Below are 22,320 nucleotides of genomic sequence, written 5' to 3'. Positions count from 1 at the left end.
CTGAGTGACACACAGTGCCCTGGGAATGCTGTCTTTTCCCTTACAGCACCCTATACCATCATCACCTTCCCGTTCCTGTTCGCTGTGATGTTTGGGGATTTTGGCCATGGAATCCTGATGACTCTGATTGCTGTCTGGATGGTGGTGAGGGAGAGCAGGATTCTGTCCCAGAAGAGTGACAATGAGGTAAAGTGGCAGATCATGCTGAGCTGTGCATTTCAAACAAAGAGCTGCAGCTTGGTTTACTCCCATCCTTTTCCCCTTGAGCTGACAATGCCCATTTCTCCACCTTTGGAATTTTTGAAGCACGTGGACAGGCTGGGAAGCCTGAAGAGCTCATACACACACACTTAAGTAGTGTAATTTCATAAAAGTATTGAGTTCCCTTGATATTTCCTTTTGTATATTTATAGGAAATTATTAATTTCATTTGTCTGAAGGAAATTATCAAGTGTAGTAGGTAAGTTGGTGTAAACAAATCACCCCAAATTTAGCTGGATCATAGTGGGGTTTAGCCACTGCAAAACTCCCAGTTCCTGTAGATTTGTATCCCATCCCTGACATTTCTCCTATTTGCTGCTCAAGGTTGGTTTTGCTGGCTCAGGGCTGACAGGAGCTGAAGCAGAGTTAAGATACACTGGCAGGGCTGGAGGAGGCTGACAGGGTCTGTGCTCCTGGTTCCAAACCCATGCTGCCAGCTGGGAGTTGCATCAGGCTGTGCAGTGCAGTTTGTCCTCTCCAGCTGCTCCAGGGTCCCCTGTGGAGATCCACGCTGCCCCTTTATCCTCATTATCTGTGCTGCTCTGCCCCCTCTTGCACCTTTAATCCTTGCCAAGGGGAAACAGAGATTTTGGTCTCTTGGTTCATGTGGCCGATGTTTGTCCCACAACAGACTGATTTCCCTGGTTTGGCTTTAGGAGTGACCTTCCCTTGTTGGTTCTCTGCTTGTTTTTTCTACCTCCATGGAGGCTGGGAGTGAAGGCACTTGAGACAATAGTTCACTTTCAGACTCTGGTGTTTATTGTTTCTTATCAATGTTACAGTCTCACAGCAGTGAGTTCTGCAGTATTCCACTAACAAGGCACAAAATGGTCAACTATCTCTTGTTACAAGGCCTTTTAAGACTAAACTCTCCAATTCAGAAATGACACCTAGATTATTTTCCCTTTTAACCCAATAACTGATCCCTCAAAGCCTGCAATGCAGACTTTTCTGTCCAGTTACAAAATACCACCCAAACCCATGGAGAAGAAGGAAGAAAGAGATAAAGAAGAAGAACCACTCTCCACCCTAAAACCTCCATCTTGCTTCATATTTATTTCTATATTCTAAATCCCCAAAGTCTTAAGTTTTCCACCCTGTGATGTTGCACACTTCTAACCAACTCCACACCCATAGTCCCAATGCTGTTAATCAATTTTGGATACCTTCTCCACAGCCTCAGGTCAATTGCAATGTTCTCTTGCAAGTCTGTGCCTTTCAGCACAGAAAGTTTAAAATTCTCAGCATCCAGGTTCCCCACATTCCCCGTTCTCATGGACTTTTTGTTCCTTTTTGGGTTTTTACACCAGATGTTCAACATGGTGTTCAGCGGTCGATACATCATCCTGCTGATGGGGCTGTTCTCCACCTACACTGGCCTCATCTACAACGACTGCTTCTCCAAATCCCTCAACATGTTTGGTTCCTCTTGGAGCGTCAGGCCCATGTTCAATAAAGCCAACTGGTCGTGAGTAAACCCTTGGTAACTTTGTAGACACAGTGAGAAGCAGGTGACTTGGCCTTCCCCATTGTCCTTCCAGCTCAGGAAAGCAAAAATTTCTGACCTCTGTCTCAGGTAGATTTGGAAGAGGGATGTAAGTCGGATGATACATGCCAAGATTCAAAATGCTTTTTTTTCCCCAGAAAACTTACAAAGATGCAGTTTCTCACCTATTTCCCCATAAAAATTTCAAGATTCCTGTCCCCTGCACCTGTCTTCCTTGTGACAGAGTGAAAGGTCAAGAAACAGGGTTTTACTCCCTTGGGAAAATCTCTAGAACCATCCAGGTTCTACAGCCATGAGGTTCTCTCAATTTAAGCTATTCCTTGCTCTCACAAGGGAAGAGTGTTGTTAGTTTTTACAGAAGGAGGGTGGCATTGCTGTTGTTAAAGTTTGTATATCTTGTTCCCAAACAGAGATGCTTTGCTGGAGACCACCCCCCTGCTGCAGCTGGATCCTGCCATCCCAGGGGTGTTTGGTGGGCCCTACCCATTTGGCATTGACCCAGTAAGAGCTCATCCTTCCTCTGCGGGCTTTTGGGCAAAATCCTCTGTGTCAGCAGAAAGAAAAGCACCTGTCTGTTCACTGTTCTGTGAAATATCTCCCAGCACAGCCATTCCCTTAGCAAGCCCCTCAATGGCAGGAATGCTCCTGAACAATGGAACTCCTACTGAGATGCCACATTTGGGATAGAGACCTTGTTTTGAGGTCCATTAAAGTCTGCTTTCTCACCCTTTCTAACCTGCAGTGCTTTAATCAAATCTGATTAGCCTTGAGAATCACTTTCTGAAGTTACTTTTTTACACTGGGGAAAGTTGTTAATCCCTTTTTTCAGTCACCCTTGGAAATGTACATTTCCCAGTAATTCTGCCACTTTCTACCTGCCTGCCTCAACACCTCTTAACTCTGCTTGTAGCATGTGACAAACCTTGTGTGGGTTCCTCAAGGTGCAGGAAATCAGACCTGTGTATAATTGTTCCTTTAAATGGATAATAATATTCTCTCTGTTAAGGATTCGGCCTCTTTTCTCCTGCACCTTTGAGGTACATGAAAACAGGTTTGATTTCTGCTCAGTGGTGGGCTCAGTTATGGTCAGGCTGTTCCCAGCTGGAAACTTGTCTGCTCACTTCCCCAAAAGACATCCATAGGACAAACACATCTTTAAAAACTTGCTTTTTCAGCCTCACACTTCCTGACTGGTTCATACTGTTTAGCTTCAAGGGAGTGTTCTCCTTCTCCTGTTTTCCTTTCCCTGGTATCTGACTAGGTGTTGTTTTTCACAGATCTGGAATATTGCCAGCAATAAGCTGGCTTTCCTCAATTCCTTTAAGATGAAGATGTCTGTGATTCTTGGCATTTTCCAGATGCTCTTTGGTGTCGCGTTGAGTCTCCTCAACCACATGTGAGTGCTTTGCTCTGGTTTTCTCCTGGTGGGGGCAATGGAATGGCTTTGGGTGCTGTGTGGCTGGGGATACCTGTCAGCCCTCACCTCCTGATGGAAGGGGCAGTGCAGTTGTCTCTGGCTGCGTGTGGAGCTGTGCCTGTCAGGCAGTTCCTGTGCTCCAGGCCCAGCTGCTGTCGAGCTGCTGAGCCCCTCCACTCTCTTCACACTCTTATTAAAAGCTTTTGCCCTAATTCTAACCAAATCTAATATAAACTTTTTTTTTTTCTTCCCTGTAGCTATTTTAAGAAGCCACTGAACATATACCTTGGATTTATCCCAGAAATGATTTTCATGTCCTCCCTCTTTGGATACCTTGTTATTCTCATCTTTTACAAGTGGACAGCCTACGATGCTCACACATCCAAGGAAGCCCCGAGCCTCTTAATACACTTTATCAACATGTTTCTGTTCTCCTATGAGGACACCAGTAATAAGATGCTTTATAGTGGGCAGGTGAGTGCTCTTGCTAGGACAGAATCACAGATGCTTCGTGATACTGGAGTGTTTCATTGACCTTGTCATAATTGTGAAATCAAGCATGAAACATCTTTCCTTTGTGACAGAGCATTTCTGAAGGCTGATACCATGTAATGTTGAAGAAAGAAAGAATAATCCCTATACCAGGGAATTTTATTTGTCTGATCATAAGCTGTGGCTTCAGAACATGCGGATCCTGATTAATTGTGGAAAGCAATTAGGAATATTGTCACATGTCTGCAATGTGATTCCTCTCAGCTTAGCTCAGACACCAACTCTATTTCCTCCCAGCAGTATCAGACATCTGCCAAATTCTCATTTTCTGCAGGATCTTTCAGATTTTTCCCCAATCTGACCCAGTCTGAGCATTAAAGCTGTGCTGTCAGAGGTGACAGCTGCAGGCATTAAGTACTTAATTACATTCCCAGAAGAGAGAGAGGTGGTGGAGCATCCACATGCTGGGAATTCAGCCATTCTTTCTGGGCTCTGTGTGTGTTTGAGCAGGGGCTGCAGCTGAATTACCTGAGATTTGTTTCTTTTGCAGAAAGGGCTGCAGTGCTTCCTCGTGGTGGTAGCCTTGCTGTGTGTGCCGTGGATGCTGGTGGCCAAACCCCTGGTCCTTCGCCAGCAGTATTTAAGGAGAAAACACTTGGTGGGTGACTCCCTTTTGTATTTTACGTATGAAAACTGTTTATGGTTGAAAAGCTGTGTTCTCCATCCTGAGCTTGGATTCTTGGGTTCACACTGCATTGAAACCTGTCAAGTGTTTTTGCATATTCCTGGGCATACTAGCAGGTGGGTGTTACTGGAGACAGTGTTGCCTGCCTGCTTCCCAGATCTGGATCCAGCATCAAACCTGCTTTTACAAATCCCTTATGTTGGTAATGATCAGAACAGTGTCTCTGGCTTGGGCTTTGGTAGCTGGTTTAGGAACAGCCTCACTGGCTGCTGGGTGCACTTCTGTGGCTGGGCTAGCTGGCAGTGGGAAACAGAGATGGAATTGGCTGGCAGATTTCTCAGCTACCTTTGTTAAATCAGCTTGGATGGTTTAAAAAAACAATTAAAAGAGACTTAGAGACTGATGTGAGAGGTTGTCTGCTGGGGTGCTCTGTAGGTTTCCAGCTGCACTGTACCCGTGTGCGAGGTGCAGGAACGTGGCGCCGCAGAGAAGTGCGAGCGCTCCCTGCACGTCTGGCAGCGCTGCGAGGATGTGCAGCGAGTCAAAGATCAGCTCAGTTACAGACACTCCCTCTCCCTTCTCTGACCACCTTTCATCCATCCTCCCACGTCCCCTCCATTCGTCTCCCTTTCTCTTTTTGTTTTCTTCCTCCTCCCTCTCTCTTCTTGCGTCCACCCCCAGGAAGGGCAGCCCGAGGAGGCCCAGGGCAGCACGAACGCGCAGGCGCTCGAGGCAGCAGCGGCTGCAACAGTGAGTGCACTTCAAACTCGCCTGATGCATTGCAGATGGGAGTTGCCTTTGTGTCTGGTTATTACTGAGGAAGCATGGAATGTATCTGAACTTCATAAGGGAATGGCAAGTGCACCTTTAGGGTGAAAAACACTTTCTCTTGGAAAGAGCAAAGTTTAGCCAAATTGATACATTCTGGATGAACACCCAGGCTGGAGGATGGTAGTTGTGCACGGAGACACTTCCTTGCAGGAGTGCTGCTGAATCCAAGCTGCAGAGCAGCACAGGATTTCCTGCTACCACATCCCCCCATGTTCAATTCCCTTTTTTTCTTCTGCTTGTGTATTTGTTTAAGACAGATTAGGGTTCTTCTCAGTGCAGCATTTCTGTTTGCATTACGTGTTCCCAAACACACAGTGGTGTGATGGCCTCCAGCAACTCCATGTCAGTAATCGTTGAATTTGTGACACATCTGTCCTGTACACACTTTGACCTGCAATTATTATAAAATGATTGTGTACAAACAAGCTTCTTGGTGGCAGTTGTTTTGACTTACATGTTTCTAAGTTTACAGATGGCTCTTTGCTGCCAAAGCTTTCTGCTGAGGATTGTGGCAGCCCCAGAACTTAGTCCTTTCCCCAGCACTGTCTATTTCAGCTACATTTTTGTTCTGAGTCTGCCTGGCTGACTAGAAGGTGTGAATCTCACTGATTGTGTGAAGCACATCATGCTCTCCAGGTGCCAGAGATGCTGGGAGGGACGTGTCAGCTGGTTCTCTCATGACATTTTAGTCTCCTCCCAGAAATGTCAGAAATGAAAATGGACCTTTTGTGCAGGATCCATCTAGCATATGAGATGCATCTCCATCAGGAAGCTGTGAGGAGAGGCCTTGTGTGAAGGGTGCTTAGAAGGATCAAGTAAACAATCGGAGCTGTTGGAGCTGTGTTTAGGTTGGCTGGGTTACAGGGAATGGATATGAGTCAAGTGCAAGGGAAAGGCTGCTCAAGTGCAAGTTCACACAGGCTAGAAATACATAAATAAAATATTGACAGGAGTCACCAGTGACTTGTGGTGTTTCAGAGATACTGAAAATCCTAATAAAAGCATTGTCTTGGTTGTTAATATGGAGGGGGTTTTTAATTTTATTTCTGTTTTCAGACCATAAACGCCTACCTAATTTGTTTTTAGAAACCTGTCAAAATCTCTAATTCATAGCTGGTGTTCTGAGCATATTTATAATTCAGCCTAAAATAAAAGCAGGCTTCTAAGGACAAAGGAGGTAGAAGAACTCAGAGAAGCTGTTCTGGTCTGTGCGAGCACCAGGTCGTGGGACCTTCAGCCTCTTTCACCTGCATGAGCATCCCTGGACTTCTGCAGTCCAGATGTGGCAAGTCAGGTCCCATCCTGTGTCACAGGACAGTGCTGAAGCTGAGCACAGGGTTTATTTCTATCTGTGGTGTTGTGGTTTGCTTTCCAGGGGTCAGACTCAGGGGTCAGGTGGGAGCTGCTCCCAGTTTCAGCATTTCAGCTCAGTCTGTGCATTGTTCTTCTCTTTTACCGGGAGGTGCAGCTGAGGGTCACATGCTGAATGTCAGAACAAATGTCTCTAAAAGGACCTGCTTGCACAGCGTAGAGTTTCCAAGCAGGGCAAGATCTGGTTTTCCATGCAGTGTTGGTGTGCCTGAGGCTGGTGGGAGCACGTGTGTGTGTGTTTGTGTTAGCGTGTTCAGCTCCGTGACCTGCTCCAGTACCCAGCAGTGCTGTGTCCATGCTGGGCAGGACGTGGGGCTGTTGCATCTCAGAGCCAGCAAATGTCCTCTGAGAGGTGTGCCTTTATTGTCCTCATGGTTGCAGTTACACTGTAGAAATGTGCCAAAGATTCACTCAGACAGACTTTTTTTTTTCCCCCCAGCCCCAGCAGGAATCAGCACCTTTCCCATCCAAGCTGGGAAATAGAATTGTACCTGCTTTAATCTGGGCCTTAATATTTAATATTTTGTTTTCCTCTGTGAGCTGCTGCTGCACATGGAGCCATGAGAAACCTGCACTTTTGCACTAAAACCCAAACAACACTTTGCTCTTTCTTTTCTGCATGTGTCAGGGCACGCACAACTTTGGTGGGATCCGGGTGGGCAATGGCCCAACAGAGGAGGATGCTGAGATCATTCAACATGACCAGTTATCTACCCATTCTGAGGAGGGGGAAGAGGTAAGCACCTGAGCATCCTCGCTCTCAGGGCACTGCACTCGGCAGCAGGATGAGCTCACTGGGACTGGAGTTACTTCTTTCCAGGCTGTTTAAACAGCAACATTCCCAGTGAAGTGTGTTCCTAGCAGTTTTCTCACTGACTGTCTCTTAATCACTCCCAGGACTCCAGAAAAAGCAGCATAATTTGTATATCCTGGGAGATGTGGCTGTGTTTGTCCCCAGAGTGCCACCATCTCAGGGGTGCACAGCACTCCCGGGTGCCACATGTTACCTGCTTCTCCCATGCCAGTGGAAATTCAGGGGCTGTTTTTCTGCAGCACTGAAATTTTGTGTATATATTGATTTTGACTGCTGGGGGTAATATGAATTAATTCCCTTTCCTCTGGGAGAGGAGAAAACCAGTGGAGCTCAGGTAGCTGGGGAGTTTCCTGATGCCTCAGAAGGGCTGCAGCAGATCCTGCCTCTGTAGTGCATGGGATGTGTTACTGCTTTCTGTGCTATGCAAAGGAGGGAATTGCTGAATGTGTTCATGATTCGTGTGATCCAAACTCTGCACTAAATGTGAATTTGTGTTTTCAAGCCTACAGAGGACGAGGTGGTAAGAGCACGGCAGCTTTGCCTTCATGTGTACCTGGGCCATTTCCCATCGGTGTAAAACGTGCTGAATGGAACTTGTTATGTCACAGCATCTTGTTTTCCAAAAGATCTTGCTGTTTTCATGTTACAGGCCATTTTTAATTCATACACACACACATCCACAGACTTTTAATGACTTCATCTAAATAGCTTGTCTGTCTGATCCCCTGTCTGCAGATTGTTCCCAGTTACCTGGGAAACTGTTCAGCTGGAGGTCTGAAACTGAAAAGTTTTCACTTTTGAGCCTCCAGAGAAGCCTCAGCTTTTTTATGAGGCTTTCTTTTTGGTGGCTTTCTTAATTCTGTGCTGCAGCAAACTGTTGAAAGAGATCTCTTTCCACAAACTATCTGCCATGTTAAGGGTGATGCTGCTTGACCCAGAGAGCAAATGCAGCACAACCAGTCCAGTTTCATGGAGTTCCAGAAACTGAACTGTCCAGAGGCTTTGTGTGAAAGAGAAGCTCCATTCTGAGAAACTGCTCATTCAGAAGCACTTGTAGCAGGTGTTTAAAAAGTGGGGGTATAATACTGATGCAGAATTGAGTGTAGGTTTCAGCACTATCAGGTAACCAATTTTACTACAAAAAAAAAAAAAAATACAAATGGCATGAAATCAGAACAGCTTGACCAGGACACTGCTGCTGAAAACGGTGCTGAGAGTGGTTTGCTCAGAGCTCTGCTGTGCACAGGCCTGGGTGGAACAGGGGGGAAGAGGAGGGGCACGGGGTTCCTGTTCTGGTGCACCTGGTGTCTCCCTGAACCTGGGGAAAATGTGTCAACCCACAGGCACTGTCCCACAGCAATCCCAGTGCTCCCACTCCTGGCTCAGTGGTCGCTGTCTCTGGCACTTGCACTCAGCTTTGAAAGGTCGTTGTTTAAACATTTCCCACATTCCCTCCTGCCTCGTGTGTCCAGAGCTGGAACTGTTGGCTAGGGCAGCTTTTAGGGAAGAACTTCATACCTCACGTTCTGTGGAGAAAGGATTAGGATTTTGACAGCTAATTTAACTGAATTGTTTGAAATATTTATTGCCTTGGATGTACTTGGGGAGAATTAAGAATATAAATAGCTTTGTGTGCATGCCTAGAGCATTAGTCACTGGATGTATTTAAAACATCATGTTCACTTAAATCTGAGCAGTTTCTGAAGCATGGATTAAATCCAAACTGCTGGGAATGCTTTCCCAAGCTGCAGGATAAGAAACTGCCCTACATGGCAGACTTCCTTGTAAATTCTTCTGTTATTGCAGAAAATTACCAAGGCACAGAGGCTTTGCCAGTGAATGGTACACAGATGTGACTTTTTCAGGGTAGCTTAATGCATGATTTTTGCTTTCAGAAAGGGCAGGTTCATGTCCTGCAAAATGCTCCTGTAGCAGAGGCACTCACAGTCCAGCTTGGGGCACTGCCTCCTTCCTGCAGCAGCACCTCTGGCTGTCCAGGGAGTGCACTCCAGCACCACCTTCTGCTGAACAGTCTTTTCCTGGCTAAGCCCATGGATGAATTTGGAATATCTGACTCTCACGTGCCAGAATAAGAAAACAATATTCACATCACAGCATTTGTCATTCTGCAAAACCTGTCAGGACAAGATCCATTTCTCGTTTGTGGCGCTGGCATGCCAAACCAGGAGAAGACAGTGTCAGTGTGCAGTGTCACACGCAGTGTCCCTGGTGACAGCAGCACTCCCCCTGCCCCTTCCCCACCCAGCCCGTGCTGCCAGCTCCCCTGTGCTCTGTTCCTTTGCAGTTTGACTTTGGGGACACCGTGGTGTACCAGGCCATCCACACCATCGAGTACTGCCTGGGCTGCATCTCCAACACGGCCTCCTACCTGCGCCTCTGGGCCCTCAGCCTGGCCCACGCACGTGAGTGTGTGCATTTCTGCACGTGAGTGTGTGCATTTCTGCACGTGAGTGTGTGCATTTCTGCACGTGAGTGTGTGCATTTCTGCACGTGAGTGTGTGCATTTCTGCAAAAGCAGCTTCCCATGAGCTCTGTAAAGAGCAGCCAGCACATGAGTGTGTGCATTTCTGCACGTGAGTGTGTGCATTTCTGCAAAAGCAGCCTCCCATGAGCTCTGCAAAGAGCGGCCAGCCACGAGTACAGCCAGGCTGAAAGCAGCAGCAGGCACCAGAAGAGTGCACAAATAACTGAGTGGCAGCTGAAAGCAAAGGCTGTTGTCCAAGTTTGCACTAGTTAAAATGATTTAAAAGGAAGTTTTGCGCTAAAAAAGTTCTGTAAATGATTGTTGTGTTAAAAAGTTGTTAACCTACCTCTATATTCAAATCATATATAACCAAAAATTTAAAGCTTACCTAAGAAAACACCTCACAAAATCAATCAGTTTCTTTGTTCACTTCTTTTCTACTAAATTGCTTAGGTGGGACTTTTGGGCTTTTGTCTAATTAACGGTCTTTAAAATAAAGTCCCCTAAATCCTTTAAAGTATCTTTTCACTTAATTAAAAAACACCTTCAAACTTCTTTCCTTTTAAAAAAACAAAAAATAATTGTATCACTCCACCAACAAAAACACACTCCTACATGTGAGTGTCCCTCAGGAGCTGGGCTGGGACTCTGTGCCTGCTCAGCCCCCCCAGTGGGGTGGCAGCAGCACCAGAGGCCTCCCAGGGCTCCCCTGGCGCAGTGCTGTGTGTGCATTGCCCAGGAGCAGTGAGCTCCCACACCAGGGTCTGCTCCCACAGCTCTGCTGAGGGAGAGGGATGGAGTTAAAATCACAGAGTAAAGCCAGGAGCTGCTGAGCGAGGACTCTGCCCTGCCCTGTGTGGCAGCTGGAGGCGATGTCCTGACACACTTGGCTGCAAAAGCTCTTGTCCCTCTTCAGTTTCCACCTCGCTGTAGCTGGGTTTTGCTTGACTTTAGTTTTTGCTTTAGCAGTGAGCAGCCCCTGTTTTGACCTGAGTCTCTCCCCTTTCTCTGGCAGAGCTCTCGGAGGTGCTCTGGACCATGGTGATCCACATCGGCCTCAGCGTGAGGAGCCTGGGGGGAGGCTTGGGCCTCTTCTTCATCTTTGCTGCTTTTGCCACGCTGACAGTGGCCATTCTGCTGGTCATGGAGGGGCTTTCAGCCTTCCTCCACGCTCTGCGCCTGCACTGGTGAGTTACTGGGACACCCAGACACTTGGGGAGCTCTTCATAACAAGAAAACTGATGTCATCTGCACTGTGCAGAAATGCCATCTTCTAGAAGGCAGAAAGTCTAAAAAAGGGTCAGAGATTTCAATTCTGTTTGTAGTAAAACACCTCCCCCCAGTTGTTGTTTAAAGTTGTGGAGCTCTGCTTAGACACAAACACTGAAAGATGAAAGCTTAGGCCCCAAAGCTTTGGGACCAGGGCTGGGGAGGCTGTGCTGGCTGGAGCAGCGTGCTTTGTGGCTTTCAGCAGAACTTTCTTGTTCCATTTCTTGATCATTTCCCTGCTTCCTGTGTGTGTTGTCGTTTGTGTGCAGTAGCCACTGACTGCAGGTTCCTTCTCCTGCTCCTGTTCATTGCTGTCAAGCCTTGCCTTGGACAGGAGTGGCTCTGCCTTCTGCCCTTGGGGTACTTTGGGATGGCCGTGAGGTTTTCCTGCTCTTGCTTTTAGAATTTGCTTTTGCAGGCCCTTCCCTGTCATCATGAAGCTCCTGTGTGTGCAGCCAGCAAAGCAGAAGGAATTACTCTGCTCCCAAGTATGGAAAAAATTCAAGAGCTTTCTCTAATCCATGTTTAAGAGCGTCCATTGTTCCACTTCAGATTCCCTCTTAGTGCACTGGTGGGATCAGAGGAGCAACTGGGAGCAGGATTTTCTCAGCCTGAAATGTAGGAGAGCCTGTGCCTCTCTGGGGGTCAGGCTGCTGCCACCTCCTCAGGCTGCTGATTTCCTGGGGCAGGGGGGCCATGAGAGCAAAGGGAAGATCACAAGAAATACTCTGTCTTGCTTAAATGTTGGGAGCGCTCTGAAAGTAGTTCTCTAAGTGCAAAAGGAAGCAAGTGCCTCTTAAAAAAAAAAAAAAAGGCAAGAGAAAATCAGCATTTTTGCACTTTTCCCCTGCTTGTGGGGAAGGAAAGGTTTGGCCTTTTGCCCTTTGCCTTGGCAGCTCCTGAGGTACAGGCTGGGGGGTGCAGGCTGGAGGCTCCTGGGGGTGCAGGCTGGAGGCTCCTGGCTCCTGGGGGTGCAGGCTGGAGGCTCCTGGGGGTGCAGGCTGGAGGCTCCTGGTCCACCTGTGTCTGTAGCCAAGTGAGCCAAGCTGACCCTGGGGTGAAGCCATCTTGTGCTGAGGGAGCAGGGGGGGCACTCCTGGAAATGGCTGCTGGATGGTGCCTCTGTTTTTCCTGGCATCCAGCCTGAACCCTGCAGAGCAGTCACTCCAGAGCTCCCTGCTGGCTGGCCACAGGTCCCTCGTGCTCTCCCTGCTGTCACCGTGCTGGGCCACTACAGCAGTGACAGCAGGAGCTCCCCAGACCCTGCTGGGCACTGAGAGCAGTCCAAGAGGAGCAGAGGGCAGCCGTGCTGTAACTCCAGATGTGGTGGGTTTGCTTTGCAATTCCTTGAGGATTAGAGGATTTCCAGGGCTGTGCCTCTCTGGGCTGTGGAGCTGCATGGCCATTTCTAAGCAGGAGCAGGGGAACAGCTCGGAGCAGCTGCTCTAGACAGGCTCCATGGAGCAGAAAACACATTTTTGGGGAGGTACCTGTCTTGTGTTAATCACAAAACTGCACCTCCAGGTGTGGTCGGACACCTGGAACAGGGCTGAGCTGGAGGTAATGGTTCACATTTCCTAAAGAGCCACTGAAAAGCCATCTGTGTTCGTGGCAGTGAAATGGCAAACGGGCAAAGCCAGGGGCAGCAGCACTGAGAGCAGGGGTCACTCTGCCTGTGCAGGGCAGCTGTGGGACTGCAGTGCTTGACAAAATCCTCTTTTCCCTAAACTTTTGTTTCAAACCTGCAAGCCTTTCATGCTCAGGCTCTGAGAGAAAATCTGTTCAGGCTCAGAGCCCAAAAGCAAGTTGAAGGTTCTATTTCAGACTGCAAGTGATCTGCTGAAATGATTTTGAGCTTGCTGGGTGTTGGTTATCAGAGGGAGGCACCTGCAGAGGTTCCAAAGAGCACACTGTTCACATTCCTTTATGCTCTTGAACTAAAAACAGGGTGTTCCAATGGCGGGTGCTCCCTTTTTAGGAAGAGGAAGGAAGAGTGGAGGTCAAGTAGAGCTGTCCTGGGAGGAGCAGATGGGATTTTCTGGCTATGAGAGAACAGTCACCTATCAGGAATTTGAGGTGTGGGTGGTTCAGCCTTCCTGGAAAGGAGGAGGAATTGAGAATGTGTTTTACTGGTCAGGGAATTCACAGGTTGTTCCACATGCTGTGCCTGGCAGTCCCAAATGGGGGAGGTTTATTTTGTGCTTTTTCAGTGTGCATTCTTTGAGCAGGTTGGGCTTTTCAGGCCGTTCTGGGGTGGAGGCAGCCCTCTGGGTTGCTGCCAGGATTGCAGGGTGTGAATTTGGGCTGCACTGCAGCTCTGTACATGTCTCAGCTGCCATGCTGACAGCTTCTTTTGCTGTAACTCTTCTGAAATGTATCACCCTTCTGAAATATTCAACCTTCCATTTATTGCTTTTCAGTGAGGTAGTTTCACATGAACATTCAGATTAAAGCAGTTTCTCCCTTTTTAAGCTAGTCACCTCTCCTAATGTGAGCCAAAACAGACTGTGCCCAAAAGAAAAGGTTTGTAACTATTCAGGGTGCTGCTTCCTGAGGGGCTTGGGTGTGTTGGAGCTGCATCCCACTCTCAATCCAGTGAGTGGGAGTGGTGGAGTCCAGCTGCTCACCCACCTGCCAGGATTTGATTTTCCTTTGTGAATGGAGGGGAAAACTCCAAGGGGCAGCCACAGCCTCCTGTCAGGCAGGGTGGATATCCCAGAGACACATGTGGTACCTCTGCTCTTTTTGGGAAGGAGTGACTGCAGCAGTCTCTGCACAGACACCCCAGTGGGTTCTGTCTGTCAGGTGTGCCACCCTTGAGGTGGGCCTGCTTTACACCTGACCCCAGGCTCTGGCACCTTCAGGGACACAAACACAGAGTGGGAATTTGCAGTTGTACTGAGTGACAGTCGGGTTCCTGTTGCACTTTTGCCTCCTGCTCATGGGACTGGAGCTGCTGGTTTGCCAGTGTTGTTACCCTGACTCTGTGGGGTTGGAAAAAACGACAGCCTGACAAACACTGACACTAAAAAAGCTGCAGAGAGAGTCTCCTGGAGCACTGCTGCTGCCAGAGGACTCCTGTCTGTTTGCTGCTAATGCCAGTGTCTGTAAATTCTCTGCAGATGTGAGAACACACAGAGGGGCCAGCAGTGTGAGACACACAGAGGGGCCAGCAGTAAACTGGGACACGTAACAGGCAGTGAGCCTGGCAACAGCAGTGCTGCCTGCTGGGTGTTCTGGACACACCTGCAGAAAACCCCACTGACCATCCACACTGATTATTTGGTTAAATACATTTTCTGGCTAGTTTTCTAGCCTTAGGGCAGCCTCTCTCCCAGGTCAGCCCTCCAGTTGTAGGCAGTTGTAATGGAATGTCCAAAGGGAGGTTTTGGATGGTGAGGCCAGCTGGAATTGTGAATCATCAGGGTTAACATGTCAGTCACAGTGAGCTTGGGTGACTCACATATCTCAACCCTCTGCCTCTCATTTCCCTTTGCTTACAGAACAGTTACTTAGTCACAGGATACTTATGGAGATTATCAGGGTTCCTGAAAAACTGGAGCATGTTGGCACAGAGCCCTTCCTCCCACATGGAAAATCCTGCTCATCCTGGGGATCCCTTGGCCTGTGAGGCAGCAGAAGATACAGGCTAAAGCTGGTTTTCCTGAGCATTTCCCTCCTGGGCTCTGTGGAGAAATCATTTTTTGCTAGCTGAATCCAGCAGCTCTGGACTTTGCCATGATTCCCCATTTGGGGAAAAATAATTCAAGTTTGTCTTTTTTTTGCTGAAAAAACCCTTCTCCTGAGCTGTGTTAAAGGCTCCCCAGTTTGCTGTCACTTGCTGCCTGCAGGGACTTTGTTTTCCAGCAGATTGTGCAGTGGAAAGTGTCTGTGAAGCCTGGGCTTGTTTTTGCTGGGAGTCAGGGGATTAGTTTTCCCTGTCCCTATTTGGCTGTCGCTGACTATTGGGCAGTTCTCTAGAATAATTCTTTTTTTACTGGAGCTCATTAGGGGCAGCAGCAAATGGGGCTGAGCTAACGCTCGGCTGGAGCTGGCGGGCACGTCCCAGTGCAAATGTGCTGCAGGGAATCAACACAAGTGCCTGCTGGGGAGTCTGAGTTCACTGTCACATGGCTGAGGCTTGTGCTAATGAAAAAGGGAACTTCAGCAGCTGGTGTAGAAAATGCTGTCTCTGCTCCTGTGCTTCCTGGGACACAAGGCCAGCCTTCTGCTCCTGTTGCCATTTTTTGTCCCTGAGGATGGGATCGAAGTGTCCAGGCAGCTGCACACATAGATGGGGGGGTTGTGCCGAAAGATTCATTATGTTATAATACCTCTTTTTCTCCTTAAAGCTGTTTATAGTCAGTGATCCTACTTTTAATGGAGTCCTTTCTAACTGTTCCTATTGAGAGCCGCCTTTCTAGTGAGTAATCACTCTTTTGTCTCTTGCAGGATTGAATTCCAGAACAAGTTCTACACTGGCACTGGGTTCAAGTTTCTCCCTTTCTCCTTTGACATCATCCGCGAGGGGAGGTTTGACGACTGAGGCCCCCCACTCCAGCAGTGTTAAACGTTGTGTTTGTGTGTGTTTGTGTGTGAGACTGACCCTCCCCAGCACCAGGGGTGTGGCTGACCCCTCCCCGTGTGTGTGAGTCGTGTGTGTAGTGACAGTAACTTATTGCAGCACCCTTGAGCGTTACCATGGCATCCCAAGGCCAAAAGCTTTGACGTTCTGGGGTAACAACACTGGATCACAGAAACTTTTCTTTCTTTGAGTTTACTCCCAAAGGTACCAAGTGCATGAGGTGTCTGTTTGGTGTGCAGTCGTGTGCTCCCTGTGTTGTGCATTGCTTGGCAGCTGATCGGGGCAGAAAAGAAATGGCAGCTGTGCTGAGGAGACAAAACAGCACGTGGAGAAAAGGCCCAACGACCTCAGCTCGAGAAGAGTGAGGGCTGTTCCCCCTCTTACTGCTGGAGGTGAGGAGTCCTGATGCACTGGGACTCAGCTGCCTGACTGTGGCCTGGGGCAGGAGGGGGAGGGATGAGCCTTGGTGCACACTGTCACTGGTCACTGCAGGTACTGCCACTGGCAGTGAAATTCTTGAGCTTTTTGGTTTGAAACCAAAGCCCTGGAGGCACATCAGATGGTGCCTTTGTGGGCTTGGCATCGCTGGAGGCGGGTGGAGGTACCAGTGACTCACATTGTCCTGTGCACTCTCTGGGGAGCCCCTTAAGGGAGAGCAGTGGCCCAGTCTTGCCAAAACAGCTCCGTGGCAGGGGGGTCTCTGTGGCGTGTCCCTGCATTAGCTGTTGCTTTCTTTCCTGTCCGAGCTGTCAGTATTTCCTTGCACTCCTCAACTCGATGTAGCTGTAGCAGCAGTGGGCTGTGTCAGTGCTGTGTGTGACTGTCGTGTCCCATTCTGGCAGTGGAGATGAGTATTTGTGTAAGAATGGATTAGAGCAGTAACGAGACTCACTAACCTGGAAGCAAGGAGGAAATGCCTCGAGGTGCCAGGCTGCTTTAAATTAGGTGAGAAGGTTATGTGTACCTTGCACACTGCAGTGTGTACGGGGCACAGGGACCCTTGTGTGCACCCAGGCAGGCCCTGGGCACTCGCTGTGTCACAGGAGGGTGTGCTGGGCATTCACAGAGCTGTCTGCAGGCTCAAGGGTCATTTGGCTGCAGGTGGAGCTTTGACACCAGTCCTGCTGTGTTCTGCTGCCTGGGTGAAACACATTGGTGACAGTCACTGTATAAATTAAATTAACTCCACAACAAACACTGTGGCCTGTTTTCTGCTTCCTCAGGGGACTCGGGGGCAGCCCCTCATCCCTGACCTACCCCGAACACAGCCCCCAGAGCTGCTGGGGACTGCTGGGACCTTGGGCATTTCTTTCCAGGATCCTGCCACCTCCAAGGCCAGAAGCATGGGGTGGGCAGGGCTGGTTTGTACAGCGAGACCGGCGTGACTCTGGGCTGGATGCCTCTGTGCTTATCGAGCCCCGGCGATATCCTGAGCAAAGGCCGGGCCGGGGCCGTTTGTCCCGGGGCCTCCTGCCCTCCCTGATAGACCCCATGAAAGTTAAACAAGTTTTCTTGTTTAACCCAGGTGCTGTGGGTACCATTCGAAGGGCAACACGCTCTGCGTGCCGGGGGCTGTGCTTTCCCGGCTCCTGCTTTCCCCGCTCCCCCCGAGGGCCGTGTTTACTCAGGCCCTTCCTGTCCTCCCACAAGTGCGGGAGCAGCGGAAGGGAGGGTTCTGCAGGGTTTTGCCGATGGTGTTGCTCATGTCCGTGTGTTTCCCCTCTCCTGATCTCTCCGGGAGGGCGAGAAGCCGCACTGAGCCGCGGCCCCAGCCTCCCGCACCTCTTGGACGAGGAACCGGCTTCCCGCCGGTCCGGGGAATGGAGCTGGAGGTACCGGCGGGACTGTATGGACCCCGGGGGAATGTTCTCTGTCGCCTTTCACCGTTCTCATGCAATCACATTTCTGCCCGTTTCCATGGCTGGTGCTGGCAGGACACGCTGGCCCCCCGTGTGCTGCACTGGGGGGGCTCGGGGAGCCCCGAGTTCCCCCGTCCCTGCCTCCTCCGGGCCGTCCCGCGGCGGAATTCTGTCCTGGAAATGTCTACGAATTCCCCCTGCGGCTGAGAGAGACCCGGGCAGCCTGAGCCCGTTCCCCGGGGGCCGCTGCGCTGCCGGGACGCTCCCCGGCCCGAGGCACCGGCGCTGCCCGGTCTCGCGGCGCCCCCGGCCGGCCGGAGCGGGTCCCGGTCAGTCCCGGGAGCGCCGGGCTGATGGATGGCGGGGCCGCCGCGGCTCGATTGCCCCGGTGGTGCGGAGCCGTCACGGGTGGAAAACGAGAGACTAGAAACACCTCGGAGCCGCACGGTCCCGCTGCCCCGAGCAGGAGCTGCAAACCCGGTCCCTGCTCGGGCACCCGGAGCGGGCGGGGAGCGGGCCCGGGGCTCGGGGAGCGGCTGTCCCCAGCCGGCTCGGGACATCCCTGCTCCAAGGGGCCCAGACCCGCCCGCCCCGCGGAACCGGCCCCGCTCCGCTCGGTGGCCGGTAACCGATCGGGCCCGGCCCCCGCCACCGGCACCGCCCAGCGCCGCGGGGCCGTGAGAGGCGGGACCGGCGGCGGGCGGGACCGTACCGGAGAGGCGGGGCCGGCGGCGGGCGGGACCGTACCGGGAGAGGCGGGGCCGGCGGCGGGCGGGACCGTACCGGGAAAGGCGGGACCGGCGGCGGGGCAGGCAGCGGCGATGGCGGTGCGGCGGGGGCCGGAACCGGGACCTGAACCGGGACTGGGGCCGGTACCGGGGCTGGCGCTGCCGTTCCTGCTGCTGCTGGCGGCGACGGCGGGGCGAGCGGGGGACGCGCGGCAGGAGGAGGCGGTGCGGGCGCTGGCGCGGCGCCTGCTCGGCCCGCGGGCCGCCGCCGTGTCGCTCTCGGTGGACCCGGCGCTGGCGGCCGGCGGGCCTGACATCTACCGGCTGTGGTTGCCTCCCGGCGCCGGGGTGGCCGTCGCCGTAGCGGGCTCCAGCGGCGTGGCGGCGGCCGCCGGTCTCTATCGCTACCTGCGAGACTTCTGCGGCTGCCACCTGTCGTGGTCCGGGGCGCAGCTCCGCCTGCCAGACCCGCTGCCGCGGCTGCGGGCCGAGATCCGCGCCGCCGCCCCCGGCAGGTAACGGGGACGCGGGGCCGGGCGCCGCTCACGCCTCGTTAGCGCGGGACAAGGCGCTGTTATGTAACGGGGGCCCGGGGGGCGCGGGGGGCCCGGGCGCAGCCTCCGCCGCTCCCGCAGGTACCGCTACTACCAGAACGTCTGCGCCCAGAGCTACTCCTTCGCCTGGTGGGACTGGGCGCGCTGGGAGCGGGAGATCGACTGGATGGCGCTGAGCGGCATCAACCTGGCACCGGCTTTCGCGGGGCAGGAGGCGGTCTGGCAGCGGGTGAGCACCGGGGCGAGGGGCGGCGGGGACCGGGAGGGCGTCGGAACCGCAACCGACAGGATGGAGGTGGCGGGACCTCTGGAACCGGGAGCCGTGGGACCGGCTGACCCCCGGCGCCCGGCGCAGGTTTATCGTAACCTGGGGCTGAACCAGTCGGAGATCGATAAGTACTTCACGGGCCCCGCGTTCCTGGCCTGGAACAGGATGGGCAACCTCCGCCGCTGGGCCGGGCCGCTGCCGCCCGCCTGGCACTTCAAGCAGCTCTACCTGCAGGTACAGGGGGCGGCCCCGCCCGCCCGGGGCAAACCCCTGTCACCCCCCCGGTCCTCCTGGCCGAGGCTGCCCTCACGCAGCCTCGGGGAGCCCCCCGCTCCGCCCCGAGCTGCAGCAGCGCCCGGGCTCCCCTCGTGGGAACCTGGGGGCTTCTCTCCTTCTGCTCCTTCCCTCCCTCTCTCTCCCAGTACCGGATCGTGGAGCGGATGCGCTCGCTGGGGATGACCACGGTGCTGCCGGCCTTCGCGGGCCACGTGCCGCAGGGCATCCTGCGGTAGGTGCAGCCCCTGCCCCGGGGGCTCAGCCCCGGGCCCTTCCCGGGGTCTCACCTCCGGCAGCGCCTCTCCCTGCGGCTTCCCCGGGAGGCTGCCCAGTCCCCGCACAGGCACGGTGGTCCTGTCCTGTTCTTCTCCTGATCCCCATCTCTGCCCTCTGGTGCAGGGTCTTCCCACGTGTGAATGCCACTCGCCTGGGGCACTGGAGCCACTTCGACTGCACCTACTCATGCATCTACCTGCTGGACCCAGAGGACCCCATGTTCCAGGTGATCGGGACCCTCTTCCTGAAGGAGCTGATCAAGGAGTTTGGCACAGACCATGTCTATAGTGCAGACACCTTCAACGAGATGACCCCCCTCTCCTCCGAGCCTGCCTATCTCTCCAGAGTCAGCAATGCCGTTTTCAGGTCGATGACAGGAGGTGGGTCCGTGTGTGGTGCTGGCCTGGCCACACGGGCCCAGGTGGGATAGCAGGGGCTTGGGGTGGTGGCTGTGGGCCCCATGCAAGCACAGAACCCATGGGTGCCAGATCCCCAAAACCCCCTTGAGGGGCGGTTAGTGGCCCCAGGGCCTCATGAGACACCCACCTGTGGGCCCTGCTTAGAGAGGATCTCACTCAGTGCTCTTCTGTCCCCAGCTGACCCCAAGGCGCTGTGGCTGATGCAGGGCTGGCTCTTCCAGCACCAGCCTGACTTCTGGCAGCCAGCACAGGTGCGGGCCCTGCTGCACGGAGTGCCCCTCGGCAGGATGATTGTTCTCGACCTCTTTGCCGAGTCCAAGCCCGTCTACCAGTGGACAGAGTCCTTCTATGGGCAGCCCTTCATCTGGTGCATGCTGCACAACTTCGGGGGCAACCACGGCCTCTTCGGCACCGTGGAGGCCATCAACCAGGGCCCCTTCGCAGCTCGACGCTTCCCCAACTCCACCATGGTGGGCACGGGGCTGGTGCCCGAGGGCATCGAGCAGAACGACGTGGTGTACGAGCTGATGAACGAGCTGGGCTGGCGGCAGGAGCCCCTCGACCTGCCCAGCTGGGTGACCCGCTACGCCGAGCGCCGCTACGGCGCCCCGAGCGCTGCCGCGGCCGCCGCCTGGCGCCTGCTCCTGCGCAGCGTCTACAACTGCACCGGCGTCTGCGTCAACCACAACCGCAGCCCCTTGGTGCGCCGGCCCTCGCTGCGCATGGACACGGAGCTCTGGTACAACGCCAGCGACGTCTACGAGGCCTGGCGCCTGCTGCTGAGCGCCGGCGCCGAGCTGGGCTCCAGCCCCACCTTCCTCTACGACCTGGTGGACGTGACGCGGCAGGCAGCCCAGCAGCTGGTCGGCGACTACTACCTGAGCATCCGCCAGGCCTTCCAGAGCCGCGCGCTGCCCGAGCTGCTGACGGCCGGCGGCGTGCTGGTGTACGACCTGCTGCCGGAGCTGGACAGCCTCCTGTCCAGCCACGGCCTCTTCCTCCTCGGCCGCTGGCTGGAGAGCGCCCGTGCCGTGGCCACCAGTGACCGGGAGGCTGAGCAGTACGAGCTGAATGCCCGCAACCAGGTGACGCTCTGGGGGCCCAGCGGGAACATTCTGGACTACGCCAACAAGCAGCTGGGTGGGCTGGTGCTGGACTACTACGCTGTGCGCTGGAGCCTCTTCGTCTCTGTGCTGGTGGAGAGCCTCAACTCGGGCCGCCCCTTCCACCAGGACCAGTTCAACCAGGCTGTCTTCCAAGTGGAGAGAGGCTTCATCTACAACAAGAAGCGCTACCCAGCTGTCCCAGCTGGGGACACGATGGAGATCTCCAGGAAGCTGTTCCTCAAGTACTACCCCAGCGCCCTGCGGCGCAGCTTGGCCGGGCCTGCGTGACTTTGGGTTCTGCCTCGGAGCCTCCTGCAGAGAGAGTGGACAGAGCCCCTGCATCCTCTCCCCCCGGGCTCCTGGCCTGATGGCTGTGTCCTGGAGGAGGGGCACAGTGGCCCTGGTGGCCCTCAGCCAGCCTGGATCCACCCATTTTTCTGCAAGGGCAGGATGTGCCCCAAGAGGGGCAGGCACGTGGACAAGGGGCTGGCAGATGGGTGGGGGGAGGCTGTGCTCCAGGGTCCCATCCCACACCATGCTTTGTGCTCAGCTCTGCCCTGAGCCTGTTCCCAGGAAACCTGAGCTGCCCCGGTGCTCGCAGCTGGAAGCTTGGTGGGACACTGCAGAGGGACAGGACAAATGTGTCCCTGCTGTGGGGCCTTGGCTGGCTAGCAGGGGCAGTGATGGGGGAGAAGCAGACAGGGAGGCCATCGGCAGAGGGGCAGGGCAGTGTTGGACCTCAGTGCCTGTGGGGTAGGCCTGCATGACCCTGCCCACATTTGGTGCCTTTTGTATCATAAATTTTGCAGTGTTGTCGCCTTCAGTGCTGCTGGAGCTGGCGCTCCCCAGGACGGAGGTTTTGAGGCCTTTTCCACAGCTGGGGCTTGGGCAGAGCCCAGCCGTGGAGCCAATACAGACTTTTCTCCCATGTTTGTCCAACTCCTTTTGCTAGCACAGGACCGTGTGGAACATGGGGGCAGAGGAGCAGCTCAGGCCTGAGCCTGCCCAGCAGGAACACCCTGCCAGACGTGTCCTGGCAGCTGGGATGCCTGGCACAGCAAAGTACAGCTGGGGCAGACCCCTGGGGCTGCGGCTCCCCTCGTGCCCCAGAGCCTCC

The 22,320-nt window shown here is 53.4% G+C and overlaps 2 protein-coding genes across 9 annotated transcripts in view; both read left to right on the top strand.

The window, feature by feature from the left end:
* ATP6V0A1 (ATPase H+ transporting V0 subunit a1) overlaps positions 1-16,912 on the top strand; it is a 30,404-nt gene extending 13,492 nt beyond the window's left edge. For 2 of the 8 annotated variants that reach the window (XM_038162886.1, XM_038162884.1), the window contains exons 12-23: positions 47-186; positions 1,572-1,729; positions 2,179-2,269; positions 3,046-3,164; positions 3,443-3,659; positions 4,228-4,335; positions 5,044-5,112; positions 7,193-7,300; positions 7,881-7,898; positions 9,684-9,801; positions 10,879-11,050; positions 15,585-16,912. In XM_038162886.1, the coding sequence (XP_038018814.1) occupies positions 47-186; positions 1,572-1,729; positions 2,179-2,269; positions 3,046-3,164; positions 3,443-3,659; positions 4,228-4,335; positions 5,044-5,112; positions 7,193-7,300; positions 7,881-7,898; positions 9,684-9,801; positions 10,879-11,050; positions 15,585-15,678 (1,412 nt within the window). In that variant the 3' untranslated portion in view covers positions 15,679-16,912. The remainder of the gene's footprint in view (positions 1-46; positions 187-1,571; positions 1,730-2,178; positions 2,270-3,045; positions 3,165-3,442; positions 3,660-4,227; positions 4,336-5,043; positions 5,113-7,192; positions 7,301-7,880; positions 7,899-9,683; positions 9,802-10,878; positions 11,051-15,584) is intronic. The other 6 variants (XM_038162889.1, XM_038162887.1, XM_038162890.1 and 3 more) reach the window with 4 other exon arrangements.
* Positions 16,913-17,053: 141 nt separating this feature from the next.
* Positions 17,054-22,142, top strand: NAGLU (N-acetyl-alpha-glucosaminidase). Its single transcript, XM_038162883.1, has 6 exons — positions 17,054-18,819; positions 18,940-19,087; positions 19,214-19,360; positions 19,549-19,634; positions 19,802-20,058; positions 20,275-22,142. The coding sequence occupies exons 1-6, from the start codon at positions 17,930-17,932 to the stop codon at positions 21,489-21,491; spliced, it is 2,745 nt and encodes a 914-aa protein (XP_038018811.1). The 5' UTR covers positions 17,054-17,929; the 3' UTR covers positions 21,492-22,142.
* Positions 22,143-22,320: the final 178 nt, after the last annotated feature.

This window comes from Motacilla alba, chromosome 27 (genome assembly GCF_015832195.1).
Source record: "Motacilla alba alba isolate MOTALB_02 chromosome 27, Motacilla_alba_V1.0_pri, whole genome shotgun sequence".
NCBI classification, from domain to species: Eukaryota; Metazoa; Chordata; class Aves; order Passeriformes; family Motacillidae; genus Motacilla; species Motacilla alba.
Note: the sequence above shows the minus strand (reverse complement) of the source record. Positions and strands in the feature narration are given on the sequence as shown.

What these genes read in the sequence shown, in the direction of transcription:
- NAGLU (XM_038162883.1), top strand. Translation starts at nt 17,930, where the DNA reads ATGGATGGCGGGGCCGCCGCGGCTCGATTGCCCCGGTGGTGCGGAGCC. An exon ending in TCAAGCAGCTCTACCTGCAG is followed by an intron (nt 19,361 to 19,548) that starts GTACAGGGGGCG and finishes TCTCTCTCCCAG; the next exon opens with TACCGGATCGTGGAGCGGAT. An exon ending in TTTCAGGTCGATGACAGGAG is followed by an intron (nt 20,059 to 20,274) that starts GTGGGTCCGTGT and finishes TTCTGTCCCCAG; the next exon opens with CTGACCCCAAGGCGCTGTGG.